The 12982-nt window shown below is 41.6% G+C and overlaps 1 protein-coding gene across 2 annotated transcripts in view; it reads right to left on the minus strand.

Moving 5' to 3' along the window:
• Positions 1-782: 782 nt before the first annotated feature.
• Positions 783-12982, minus strand: part of EPHB3 (EPH receptor B3) — a 51830-nt gene continuing 39630 nt past the window's right edge. For both annotated transcript variants that reach the window (XM_073675356.1, XM_073675355.1), the window contains exons 10-16: positions 5911-6033; positions 5476-5723; positions 3732-3947; positions 2967-3116; positions 2690-2883; positions 2391-2546; positions 783-1916 (exon numbers count right to left, since the gene is read on the minus strand). In XM_073675356.1, coding sequence (XP_073531457.1) covers positions 1808-1916; positions 2391-2546; positions 2690-2883; positions 2967-3116; positions 3732-3947; positions 5476-5723; positions 5911-6033 — 1196 coding nt within the window. In that variant the 3' untranslated portion in view covers positions 783-1807. The remainder of the gene's footprint in view (positions 1917-2390; positions 2547-2689; positions 2884-2966; positions 3117-3731; positions 3948-5475; positions 5724-5910; positions 6034-12982) is intronic.

Below are 12982 nucleotides of genomic sequence, written 5' to 3' on the forward strand. Positions count from 1 at the left end.
GTTTTCCACTTTGCATGCTCTATCTGTAATTTGCAATCCACTGTTTGCTGGTGGGAGGAGACGATCTGCAGTGATTACTCCCGTAGACAGTACAGAACAGAGGGGAATGCCTGCTTATCATTCACTTTTTAGCTCACAGAGACAATCTGCAGCAAAATGGAGGACATTATTCAGCAGAGCTCAGCTGTCTGTATCTAAATCAGCTTTTTTTATCTGATGTACAAATTGTTACAGAGCTCTGCAGGATATTTTTCTCTCTGCTGCCCACACCTTCTCCCCTCTGTATAATGGGGAGGGACCTGAACCGCTTTATCACAGTTGATAGCAAGTTCAGGAGGGTGAAGGTGTCTGCTTTCCGATGTGTGAAATATCTGTGTTTCATGGACCTGTGAAACCATCCTAAATCATTCAGATATGCCCCATTGATTCCTCCCCTTCTTCTTTGACAGAATGAAGCAATAACATTAAGACTATAGCACGTCACCTCTGCAGCCAATAACTAGGTTCAGGGCTCTTGTCTCATCTACATTAGCATCACCACCGAGCCTAGTGTTTGGCTGCAGTGGTCACACAATGTAGTTGAGATGTCATCGTTTCACCTTATCAACAGAACACGTTGTGCAGAATAACTTATGTTCATCATCTCAGTTTTTAACCTTGGCAAACAGAGATAAGGGCAAGTTATCCATAGGAAACCGCTTGACAATACAAATACTTACCAAAGACATCCGTCTTCTGATGTAGCCCGTTTCTCACAGTTTGTGGAAATGAAACACAATGTATTTTTCTTAAATAATTTAATTGAAAAAAAGTTTCTTAAAAAAAATTATAAAATGTAGTAATGATGACATTTTCCATTCTGAACATATCCCCATATCACTGAAAATGTGAGTATACTCACAAAATAAAGAGCATAATATGGTTGCAGGAAGGGGTAGAAACAAAGAAATGAATACCCTAGGTTACAGAACAGTAAGCAGTGGCTGAAAAATAACAAGAAAAACTGAGGGCTATGGGAAGGCATGGGGCTGTGAAGGCAATGGGAAATGCCAGAGAAAGAAGGGGTGTTAATAAGCAGGATAACATGGCATAAAATAGAAGTGAGTGAGCTGTACGGTACTACTTCCTATACGAGGCATAGGCAGGCGTTTCTTTCCAGAAAAAAATGGTACCAGGGAGTGTATCAGGTAATTAAAAAAAAGAGTAATAACTGATTGGACAGGTTATCCATCAAAACAGGAGCCCACACAAACGTTTCCGTACACCCTCACTTATGTAGATGTGCACAACTGTATACTTTTTCATGCGGCAAACTAAAGAGTGGGAGACTTGGGGATTATCTGTCATAGATACATACAGAATAAAACAAATAGCTAGCTCTGCAACCCTGCACCTTTATCACGGTCCAAGAGGTTTTGATGCAAGTGGAAGACACTAAAATATATTGCCTTTCTTGTACTCTTAGATGACCCTCTGCTTACCATTAGACTGCTAACAATCATACATATACCACGTACTACATCTATTCTCATTCACACTTCACATTCATACATAACCGTTCACACAAATGTATTCATGTTGTAAGCATTAACTACAACACAATCTGTCCGACATACAGCAGCAGATCACAATGAAGTGTAAATTATCTGTAAGAAGAGGGCTGAGAGTTTTGTGCAAAAGGAACTGATTCCACTCAAAACCCCACCACTATCCATGATCTCTCTTGTGCACCCTTGAGCTTCCGTAGAGCCCTATCAAGTCCATATAATTTCTTCAATATGAAGAGCTTTGTCTTAGTGTATTCATCTCACACCTGGACGGGAAGAGTTTGGCTCATCTGCAGCCTCATGTCTTGGACACTGTTGAGAAGCTTCTTTTGATGACCAGCTAATGTCACCCCGATACGGAGCAAATCCCTGAAAACAGAAATTCAAAAAATTAGGAGAATTTCACAAATTAATAACCATTTTATTTTCTGAGCCCAAACCCATTATAGGGGTTGTCCGTCCACAATATACTGATGACCTATCTTTTGGAAAGGTCATCAATATCAGATTGTTTGGTGGTATACTCAATCAGCTGTTATTTGCTCCAGAACCAGTCAGATGTGTAGGGGCCACTATTGGGTACTGTACCACAGCTTCTATTAAAGAGTATCCAGCAGTGGCCGCTACAAATTGAATGGGGCTGCACTTTGATCAGACATACCTAGTATTTGCATCTGGAGGGCACAAGAGCAAATATGAGCCGATTGGTAAGGGTACTAAGCTTTGAACCCCACCAAGCGGATATTGATCCATATTCCATGGATCGGTCATCAATGTCTTGTGATCGGACAGCATATTTAATTCTATTTCTAAAATCCCCATAATCCCAGTTTAATTACTTACTCGGCTGTCATCTGAGCCACCAAATGGAAAGAGGTGAATCCAGCACTCACAAAGTTCTCCTGATACTGGCCCATCTTGATTGCCTCCAACCAATCACCCACAGTGGGAAATGTTGTATAATCTGGAACTGTACGGTCTAGTAGCTGCTGGGACACACTAATGTAAAGAGAATAATGCAAGAATGAGAAATACAAGAAAACAAAATAAAAAAGAATCTAGAAGACAAAGTTTAAAGAAAAAAAGAGAAATAACCAAACTGTATATCACAGCTTCACCATCAATACAACATGGACATTAACCTTGCTTGTGCTGGACTCGTCACTTTCAGACTGGCTGCATTGCGTATTAACTTGTCCAAAGAACTGACTATCTGTGAAAATTTAGGCCTCAAATTACGATCACGGAGCCAGCAGTCAAGCATGAGCTGATGTAGAGCAGATGGACAATCCATTGGAGGTGGTAGACGATAATCCTGTTCCACAGCATTTATTACCTATAAAAACAGGAAAGTCTTTGTTAATTCATCAACAAATCCAAATCTTCAATTTTCTTCCACTTCTGCTCCACTATACTTACATCTTGATTTGACATGTCCCAGTATGGTCGCTCTCCATATGACATGACTTCCCACATGACAATGCCATAACTCCACACATCACTTGCAGATGTGAACTTTCGATAAGAGATTGCTTCTGGAGCAGTCCACCGAATAGGTATTTTTCCTCCCTAAGTAGATAAACCAAACATAAACCCAGTTATATAATTTTCACTGACTTGGATGACCACAAAAGAGAACCTTGTCAGTATGTCAAGTTCTGTACAAAAGCTAGCAGCAATTCTAGGGCTTCCGTTAACCAAGATTTCAAGTGCAGTTCTTTCCATGCACCAATTGTGGAATCTGCGAAACTTATAGTAGTGGAATTTGTTTAATCACTACTACTGTAAGACATACAAACTAAGGATTTAGTAAAAGGCTGCGGATTTAAAGGTCTCACATTATGCAGTTAAGAGAAGCGTAATCATATTGCACAAAAGGACTTCTATGGGGTCTCCATTAAGAAGATTCATAAAAATGCATCTGTATTCGGTCATGGCAAAACTGTACACATAAGCTGTAAGAAATATTAGGATGGAAATTGCATGATACACTGCATTTCTCAATCACTAAAACACACACACAAATGCAGTTTTTAACTTAAGAATGAACATTTATGAAAGGAGTTTGCCCACAAGTATTAGTGACGGCATATTGATTAGGCTCGTCTTCAATGTCTGCCGGTGGCAATCCGATTTCTAAAAACCTATGAGGACTGCAGCATGTAATTGTTGGAAATCACTTACCAAAGAACTGGTGTAAGTTGGGTCAGATCGGCTATTCTCCAGGAATCTTGAGAGACCAAAGTCAGAGACCTTACAGACAAGGTTGCTGTTCACCAAGATGTTACGAGCAGCAAGATCACGATGAACATAATTCATTTCTGATAAATATTTCATGCCTGATGCGATACCACGTAGTATTCCCACTAGCTGAATTACCGTGAATTGTCCATCATTCATCTGATGAGAATTAAAAAAAAAAAAAAAAAAAAAAAAAAGTTGAATAACACCCAATATAAAAACTGCACATTAAACATGGCTAATAGTAAAGTAAATGCTCCACAGATACTGTTCATAAATGTAACTATTCAGAAACTTATCAGCCTAAGATAAAGATTTGAATGAAAGGAAGTATTTTTTTTTTCTTTTAAACAATAGTTTCCTTTCAGGCTCATTGCAAATAAAGGCAAGGACTTCAAATGGGAATTACCAGCTGCTGCGGCAACTTTTATTTCTAACATAAAATAGTAAAAAGATACACCCGTACAAAGATAAAGAAAAGGTTTCTAGCACGAAAGGTGCCATAAACCGACTAATGTCAGCCAAACAGAGCGATAACACGTTCGGCCAAAGGTCTAACGTGTACGGGGGCACCGGTGGACTGATGGCCAAGGGAGTCGTCGATCGGGCATGTCTGATTTCAGATTGCTCCCGGAGAGAAGCCACCGGTCAACATGTTAGTGGACGGCTTTCACATAGAAAACACAGGAGCGCTCGGCCAAACAAGCTCCCAAGTGTATGGGAAAGTTGGCCGAGATGTCCGAGATGATCAGCCGAAGCATTGTTCAGCCGACAACTATGTGATTAGTATGGTCAGCTTAAAAGCTATTTCTTCCAGACAAGTGTCCTAAAAAATGCAATCTACATAGAAAATGTATGAAAGATAGAGAACAGTGAAGGCATGACATGTAGTCAAGAGTCAAATAAGTGATGCATAGATGAGTAACAATTCATTGTTTGGAGGAATTAGGAGCTTAGATCCAGGGATTATGTGGTCTCTTAAATCAAGTGTCGTTTCCCAGCTTGTTTGTGAATAGTGTATGATCTAAAAATCAGCACATAACTCTGGGCGAACTTCACATATATTATGTTGGACTTAGTATTTTTCTGCATGCTTTGCATGGCATCCTGCAGAGTGTACACGTTTATGTTATTTAATGCATCCAACAGGACAGGTATCCATCCTGCTGCACACATGAAAGCATATCAAAAGTGCAGATGAAAGTAGGAGGCCATACTGCCAACCATCTAATAAGCGCTTGCTTACACATGTCTTCACTGGATAATGAACCTCACTATGTAGGTGTTGGTATTTCTGTGGTAGGGACATTAATGCTGTGTGATTATTACTTAATATATTTCCTTGTTTACTTTTACTTTAAGAACGAACGTACAAACAAAAGAAATATGTACGTCAGATTGGCATTTAAGGCAGCAGACTGGAAGTTAGATCATTGTTTGCTTAAATGATTCCAGGAGATGTCACTGAACTCGCAGACTAAATGGGCAGATTAAAACCTGCCCAAAGTTTACCAAATTGAATTCAGACATGCTATGACAAACGCAGGACATAAAAAAACAAAAACTTGGCGTTTTTAATCACACTGATAAAATAGAACCAATTTTGACTAGGAAGAACCCAATTATTAGAGTGCACCATCAAGTCTAACTAGTAAACATCTGATCCTTATGAATTACCAAAACTTACCCTCAGGAAAGAGTCAAGTGCCCCATTCTCCATAAACTCTGTAAGAATCATGACCGGCCGACTTCTGGTCACAACGCCTTCCAAACGTATGATATTTGGATGATCAAATTGTCCCATAATACCTGCTTCACCCAAAAAGTCACGTCTTTGTTGCTCCGTATAACCTGCTTTTAGGGTCTTGATTGCCACCAGCTGTTCTCTGCGTCCTGCCTGTTTCAGTCTTCCACGGCAAACCTCTCCAAACTCGCCTAGTGCAGAAGACAAGAGATCAATCTACCCATTCTTTTCTTTGCTGTACAGATCACATTCCACTTAATATATTCATGATAACCTAATATCTGCACTATACACTTCGAAATCCCCAATTGGTTCATTGAGTGAAAAATGGGAACCATCTGACTTAACAGATAAATTGAATGTGTTTATAAGACAAACCTGCGCCAATCACTTCTTCAATCTTCACACACGAAATGTCAATTTCTTTAGCAAAGTCTCGCACGGCTTCATTAGGATCCTCATAAGTGGATGGATCAATATAAAGCTTCATGCCAGGAACCACTGTGAGAACAAGAAGTATCAAGTACCTCGATCAACCGAGATGTTTGGCAATGAGATCTACAAAGTCACTCATACAAAAAGACAAACTCAAGAAAGTCTATTGAGTTATTCTAAAGACATTGTGTAAGATATGAAGAATGAGCCAGATAAGTATAGACTATAATCTGTGTTACATAATACTGAAATAGGGTAATCAATATTGTGACTACACCCATGCAATAAACTGATATAAAGAGCCAGGCCCAAGAAGAAAATAAAAGCATGTCATACAAGTTTAACATGGTTTTCCCACCTACATTAACAAACAAGGACTAAGTATAGGGCTATAAAGAGACTATGAGCTTGATTAATTAAGATTGGCATTCTCTACGCAGTCTTAAAGATGGAACCGCTCGAGTAAGATGCACCCAATTTGTTAAGAGGATTAGGCGCATTTTACAACTGCCATGCGCCTCTACCAGAAAAGTTACTCTAGTCAAGGACTGGAGTACATTTCTGGCATAATTGACATCACTAAGGTGGCATAAATTTTGATGAATTTGCCAGAGAGGAGCTGGAGCTTCGCCACGTTCTGTCAAGTTTGGGGGAAGCTGCCCAGGACAAAAAAGGTGCTAAATATTTCCAACATTTCAGGGTATTTTACACCAGAACTCTGGCTTAAACACATCAATGAATCTGGCCCTTTGTGTGGCATCCCAAACTGACTTGGAACTGCTGCCATGCAATGGAATACATTAGATTGTATGCAATCTTGTGGACTCTGCAGCTGTCACTCAACCGTTCCCAAACAGGGCTCAGTCTATAGTTAGGGAAATAGACAACCATTTAACTTGCCATAGTATGGTGTCAGTAGGTTGCATTAGGCACCGGTCATGTAATATCTATTGGTACAGCAACTTTAATACCCTCGCTAAAAAGATAGATATTTAATAATTCCTATTATGTTAAAGGGGTTGTCCCGTGAACAAAGTACATTTTAATTAATAGATCTTGGAATAAAAATAAGTTCCACTATTTGATGTGTAAAAAAAAAATATATATGTTCATGTGCGGAGATAAATGTGCCCCTGCCAGGTAATGTGTGTGAGGCTGTGTCTCACCCTACAGGAACATGGTTTGATCATGCTACATCTCCTGGGGAGGGGAAGAAAAAAAAAAAAAAAATGAAGAGTATACAGACATTACAGCACAGGATCACAGCTGATGCTTTTTGTGAGGCAAAGCCTTTTTTACTTCAAAGAATCAGTTGTGATCCCATGCTGTAATGTCTGTATACTCTCTTTTGCTTCCTCCCCTGCCCAGGAGCTGTGGTATGATCAGACCATGTTCCTGCACGGTCAGACACAGCCATTACACAGCACACAGCAGGGGCACATGTATAAGATTATCTCGGCACAGAAACATTTTATTTTTAAACACATCCTATTGTGGAACTTATTATTCAAAGATCTATTGATTAAAGTGTTGAATAAAATTAACTTTCTTTGTGGGAAAACCCCCTTAAGTTATGTAGAAATTACAAAAGTCAAATTCACCATCACTAAAGTTGCAGGCATAGTTAATTGGGGCTTCATGTTGAGCACAAAGAAGGATAAGAAAACAAGCAACATCACTGGTAACCTATAAATAACAGGCGGGATGAAAGCTAAATTTACAACCCCTAAGAAGAAAAGACCTTATACAAGAGATGAGACACTTAGAGGAAAGGGAGGGATATAACCATTCAAGGGGAGGGGTAGTAGGTACTGACAATAGATCAGAAGAAATTATGCCATTTTGTGAATACCAAATTACCAATTCAGCAACTGTGGGAGCCACAAGCCATTCACAACTTCTAATTATTGTAATGAGGGGTGGGCTATCACTTGAGATTGGCACACACAGAATGTAAACACTATATAATGGACCACAAACCTTAACATATAAATAGCCCAATAAAAAAAGCTACAATGCATCAGTTTATTCTCCTACTTAAGTGCCATACATCAGTCTTTACGTCTACTTAAGTACACTAGGAGAAGTTTTCTAAATTTCACTGACATTGTCGACAGACGATAACAAATTGTCCTCAGCTGCATGACAAATGTAAATACAATGGCATACGACGCAGCCGCAACAAATGGCAAATTGTGGTCATTAAGAAAGTCAAAACTGACAAGTATGCATCCAGTTGGTGGCCATATGACAGGAGACACTTTTTACAGAGAAAAAAAGGGATTTCCTTCTAACACATAATATGGCCATATACTAGTAAATCTGACTATTGCTCGAACACCTAAATTTGGTAATGTGCATGTAATATAATGGCCGTTATATATTTTCTTGTAATAGCAGTTTTCACAAAAATGGTGCCCGTAAGTAGATCAAATCCACAAGGGGCAAAGAAAATAGAATCAGACTTACCGGTAATTCGGTTTCGAATAACCCTCCACGACAGCACCAAAGAAGGAGGATGTCACCCCACCCTAATAGGGACAGGAAACACAATGAGGTCAAATAGCCCCTCCCTCCAGTGTTTTATAAAGGACCACACAAGTATGGATACTTCAAATTATATTTATTCTTGTTCAAATTAGAGGATTTTTTGGCTAACCAAGCCTGGGAGGAAATTACCAGTGCTGTCGTGGAGGGTTATTAGAAACCAAATTACCGGTAAGTCTAATTCTAATTTTCTCCAATAACCCCCCACGAGAGCACCAAAGGAGGAGTATCAAAGACTCATGTCTAGGGAGGGAAAATGGCCTGAAGCACTTTCCGCCCAAAGGCCAAGTCTTTAATGGACATTAAATTAAGTTTGTAATGCTTGGTGAAGGTATGGACCGAGGACCATGTAGCTGCTCTACATATCTGCTCGAGGGAAGCGCTAGCCTTTTCTGCCCAAGAGACAGACATGGCTCTAGTAGAGTGTGCTTTCAGTTTTTCTGGTGGTGAGAGATTTTGGATCTGATATGATTCCACAATTGCTTTCTTGATCCAAGTAGCGATGGTAACCTTTGAGACTTTCTTTCCTCTGTTCTGACCAGATGGCTGAATAAAGAGGTTCTGATCTTTCCTCCAGGCCTCTGTCTTTTGGAGGTAGTGAAGAACAACCTGCCTCACGTCCAAAGTATGGAATTCTTCTTCCCTTTTATTTTTTAGGTCCTGACAGAAATCAGAATTCTCTCCTGTGATCTATGAAAGTCTGAGACCACCTTTGGCAAGAAAGATGGGTCCAATTGTAGAATAATCCTATCATCCATGATTCTCAAATATGGGTCATTCACAGAGCAGGCCTGGATTCCTCCCACTCTCCTGGCAGTGGTAATCGCTACTAAAAAAGTTGTTTTCCAGGCTAATTTATCCAGCTCTATTGAGGCCAAAGGTTCAAACGGCGGTAGTGTCAGACCTTTAAGGACGATGTTCGGCTAGGCTGTGGTCAAAATAGGTACTCAGCGCCGCGATCTGTACCTTGAGGGTGCTGGGTCTAAAGGCCCTTCTCCAGCCACTCTTGTAGAAAATCCAAGATCTGGGTCATGTCAGGATGCCGAAGATCTGGTATATTCGGTTTTTACCATGTTAGGAAGGTCTTCCATTTCTGGCTGTATATGGAGTTTGTGATTTGTTTCCTACATCTTTGTAGGGTATGAATTACTAGGTCTGAGAGTCCCTTGGCTTTCAGGATTGTGAACTCAGAAGCCAGGCTGCTAGATGGAGGTTCTCTGGATCTGGATGGAGTATTGGACCCTGATGGAGAAGGTTTTTGACTGCTGGCAGAATGAGGGGTCCTTCTATGCTTAGACTATTTAGTGCAGAGAACCAGCTCCTTTTGGGCCAAAGTGGGGCTATCAAGATGATCTTCACCTCCTCGGTCCTTACTTTCTGTAAGGTCCTGGGTAGCAATGGAATTGGGGGAAAAGAGTAAGCTAGATGGAAACGCCACGGGTGAGCCAATGCATCTATCCCCAGGCATACGTCGTCTGGATCTAGGGAAAAGTATTTTTCTGCCTTGGTGTTCTGGCGTCTTGCAAAGAGGTCCACCTCCGGAGAACCCCATTGTCTGGTCAGAATGTGGAAAAGGTCTGAGTCCAGCTCCCATTCCCCCGGATGGATTTTCCTTCTGCTCAGAAAATCGGCCTGGATGTTGTCTGAGCCTTTTATGTGCAGACCTGATAAGGAACGAAGATGTCCTTCTGCCCAGAAGAATATTCTTGCTGAGATACTTTTTAGATTCTCGTACCTTGTACTCCCTTGATGGGACAGGTGAGCTACGGTAGTCATGTTGTCTCAATAGACTTTTACGTGTTTGCCCGTAATGATTGAAGCCGATATTTTGAGTGCCTCCTCCACTGCCTTTAACTCGCGGAAGTTGGAGGATCTTCTGCTGGTCTCTTCTGTCCAGACCCCTTGGAAGGGGGTTTGAGCAACGATGGCTCCCCATCCCGTCTAGCTGGCGTCTACCGTGACTGTTATCAGAGGGAACTGAGACCATGGAACCCCTGTTCTTAGGTTTCTTGGGCTGAGCCACCATGACAGGGATGTCTTCACACAATGAGGGATCATGATCTTCCTGTTTAGGGAGTCTGGGGATCCATCCCACTGTGCTAGAATATGGGTTTGTAATACCCTGGTGTGAGCCTGAGCCCAGGCTACGGATTGAATGCAGGCTGTCATGGAGCCAAGGGCTGACATGGCAAATCTTAGGGACAGCCTGTTCAGGGTCTTCAGATTCGATATTTTGGATCTCAAAAGTATCTGTCTGTCCTTTGGTAGGAAAGAGGTTTGTCTGGCAGAGTCTAGAAGAACACCCAGGAAAGTTTTTTCTATGGCAGGGACCAGGTCTGACTTTTGATGATTTATCACCCACCCTAGAGTGGTCAGGATCTGGATTGTTCTTTGCAGATCTTCCCGGAGTGATGCCACCGAGGGACCCACTAGTAAGAAGTCGTCGAGGTAGGGAATGATTCATTTTCTCCTTTCTGATAAAAGCCACTACCTCTGACATAATTTTGGTAAATATTCTTGGTGCTGAGGATATCCCGAACGGCAATACGTTGAATTGAAAATGTAACGTTTGATCCTCTTGAACCACCGCAAACCTTCGAAATTTCTGGTATGTTGGATGTATAGGGACGTGATAGTATGCGTCCTGTAAGTCGATGGTTGCCATCACATATCCTTATCCTATCAAGGGAACAGCTGATCTGATGGACTCCATTTTGAATCTTCGGTAGATGATGTATTGGTTTAAGGGTTTCAGATTTATTATTATTCTGTAACTGCCGTTTGGTTTTCTTATCATAAACAGGCGTGAATAGTGGCCTGTGTGTCTTTCTGTTTTTGGGACTGGTGAAATAGCCCCCAAGGATAGTAGGTCTCTTAGGCCGGACATCAGTGCGTTTTTTAATCTCGGGGAGGTTAGAACAGTTATCCTTACTTTTCTTGGAGGATATGAGGAGAATGCGATCTTCACCCCTTCTTGAATTAATTTCAAGACCCATTGACTTGAGCATATCTTTTGCCATTGGGGAAGGTATTTCATGGATTCGTCCCCCCACTGCTCTGGTGTCACCGCTTCTGTTGTCGCTGTCCTTTTGGGAAAAAAATATTCCTATCTTTCCCTCCTTTGGGGTAGCTCCACCGACCAGACTTCCCTTCCCCTTGTACTGGGGATTCTGCTCCCGCAGGGGGCAAAAGGGGGTCTTCTTGTAGTGTCTGGGTTCTGGCAAGGACTTATTTTTATCAGCCGCCTTCTCCAGGAGGTCGTCAAGGGCCTGGCCAAACATATATTCCTTCCTGAAGGGAATGGAACAGAGTTTTATTTTGGAGGCCACATCACCGTTCCACGATTTCAGCCATAGTGCCCGCCTTGTGGAGTTCGATAGGACTGCTGCTCTGGCGGTTACTCTCACAGATTCCGCTTAAGCATCTGCCAGAAAGTCAGTGGCCTTCTGCAGCAAGGGTAGGGAAGCTTGTATCTGGATGTGCCTATAGCCAGATGCTTCAAGTTGGATGAGCCATCTCGACATGGATTGTGCAACACACGTGGAGACTACATTAGTGTTCAGAAGGGCTGCTGATGTCTCCCAGGATTTCCTGAGAAGGCTGTCCATCTTGCGATCCAGAGGATCCTTCAGTTGCGACAAATCCTCGAATGGTAATATTGTTTTTTTAGCGACTCTTGCTACTTGAATATCGACCTTAGGTATCTCGGTCCAACATTTTGAGGTTTCTTCATCTACCGGAAATCTGTCTTTCAATTCTGCTGGTGTATTCAGTCGTCTTTCAGGATTTTCCCATTCGTCCAGGATTAAGTCCTGGATGTTTTTATGTATCGGGAACACCATCTTTTTCTTTGAACGGAGACCACCGAACATCTTCCTGGATTGATCTAGTGGGCTTCTCTTCTTCCACCTCCATCGTTCTTCTTACAGCTATGAGGTCTTCCATAAATTCCGTTGAGAAATAATATTTCTTATTTTCCGGACCTGCCTCTGCTGGGCTGAGTTCACCTTCCTCTATGAGGTCTTCTGGAAGGGATATTTCGTCCTGGGAGTCCGAGTCTCTTCTTTCTTCCAGGGAAATCTTCCTCTTCTTCGCCTTTGGAGGACAGTCAGAAGTCGATCGGGAAAAGGAGACCAATGAAGATTGAACTTCCTGATGGACTATACCTTTGATTTCATCTATGAGGGATGGCTGCTCTTCCCTAATAATCTTCTCCGTACATTTCTTGCATAAATATTTCTTGTTTGAAGAAGATAGGTTTTTTTTTTTTGCGCATATAGCACACTTCCGGCTAGACTTATTTCCTGGGGCAGGATCCTTGTCCCCCTAAAAAAGAGGGAGAAGGGTAATTAATGTATCAATTCTAACCTACACCTAGGAAAGGACCCCCAGTGCCAGACTTACTGGGGCTGGAATCACGCTGGGCTCCGCAGACATGGAGAAGATAGATTACTGACCACCCAGTGTA

This window comes from Phyllobates terribilis, unplaced genomic scaffold, assembly GCF_046119375.1.
Source record: "Phyllobates terribilis strain yellow unplaced genomic scaffold, ASM4611937v1 Scaffold_3__8_contigs__length_932513732, whole genome shotgun sequence".
Taxonomy (NCBI): Eukaryota; Metazoa; Chordata; class Amphibia; order Anura; family Dendrobatidae; genus Phyllobates; species Phyllobates terribilis.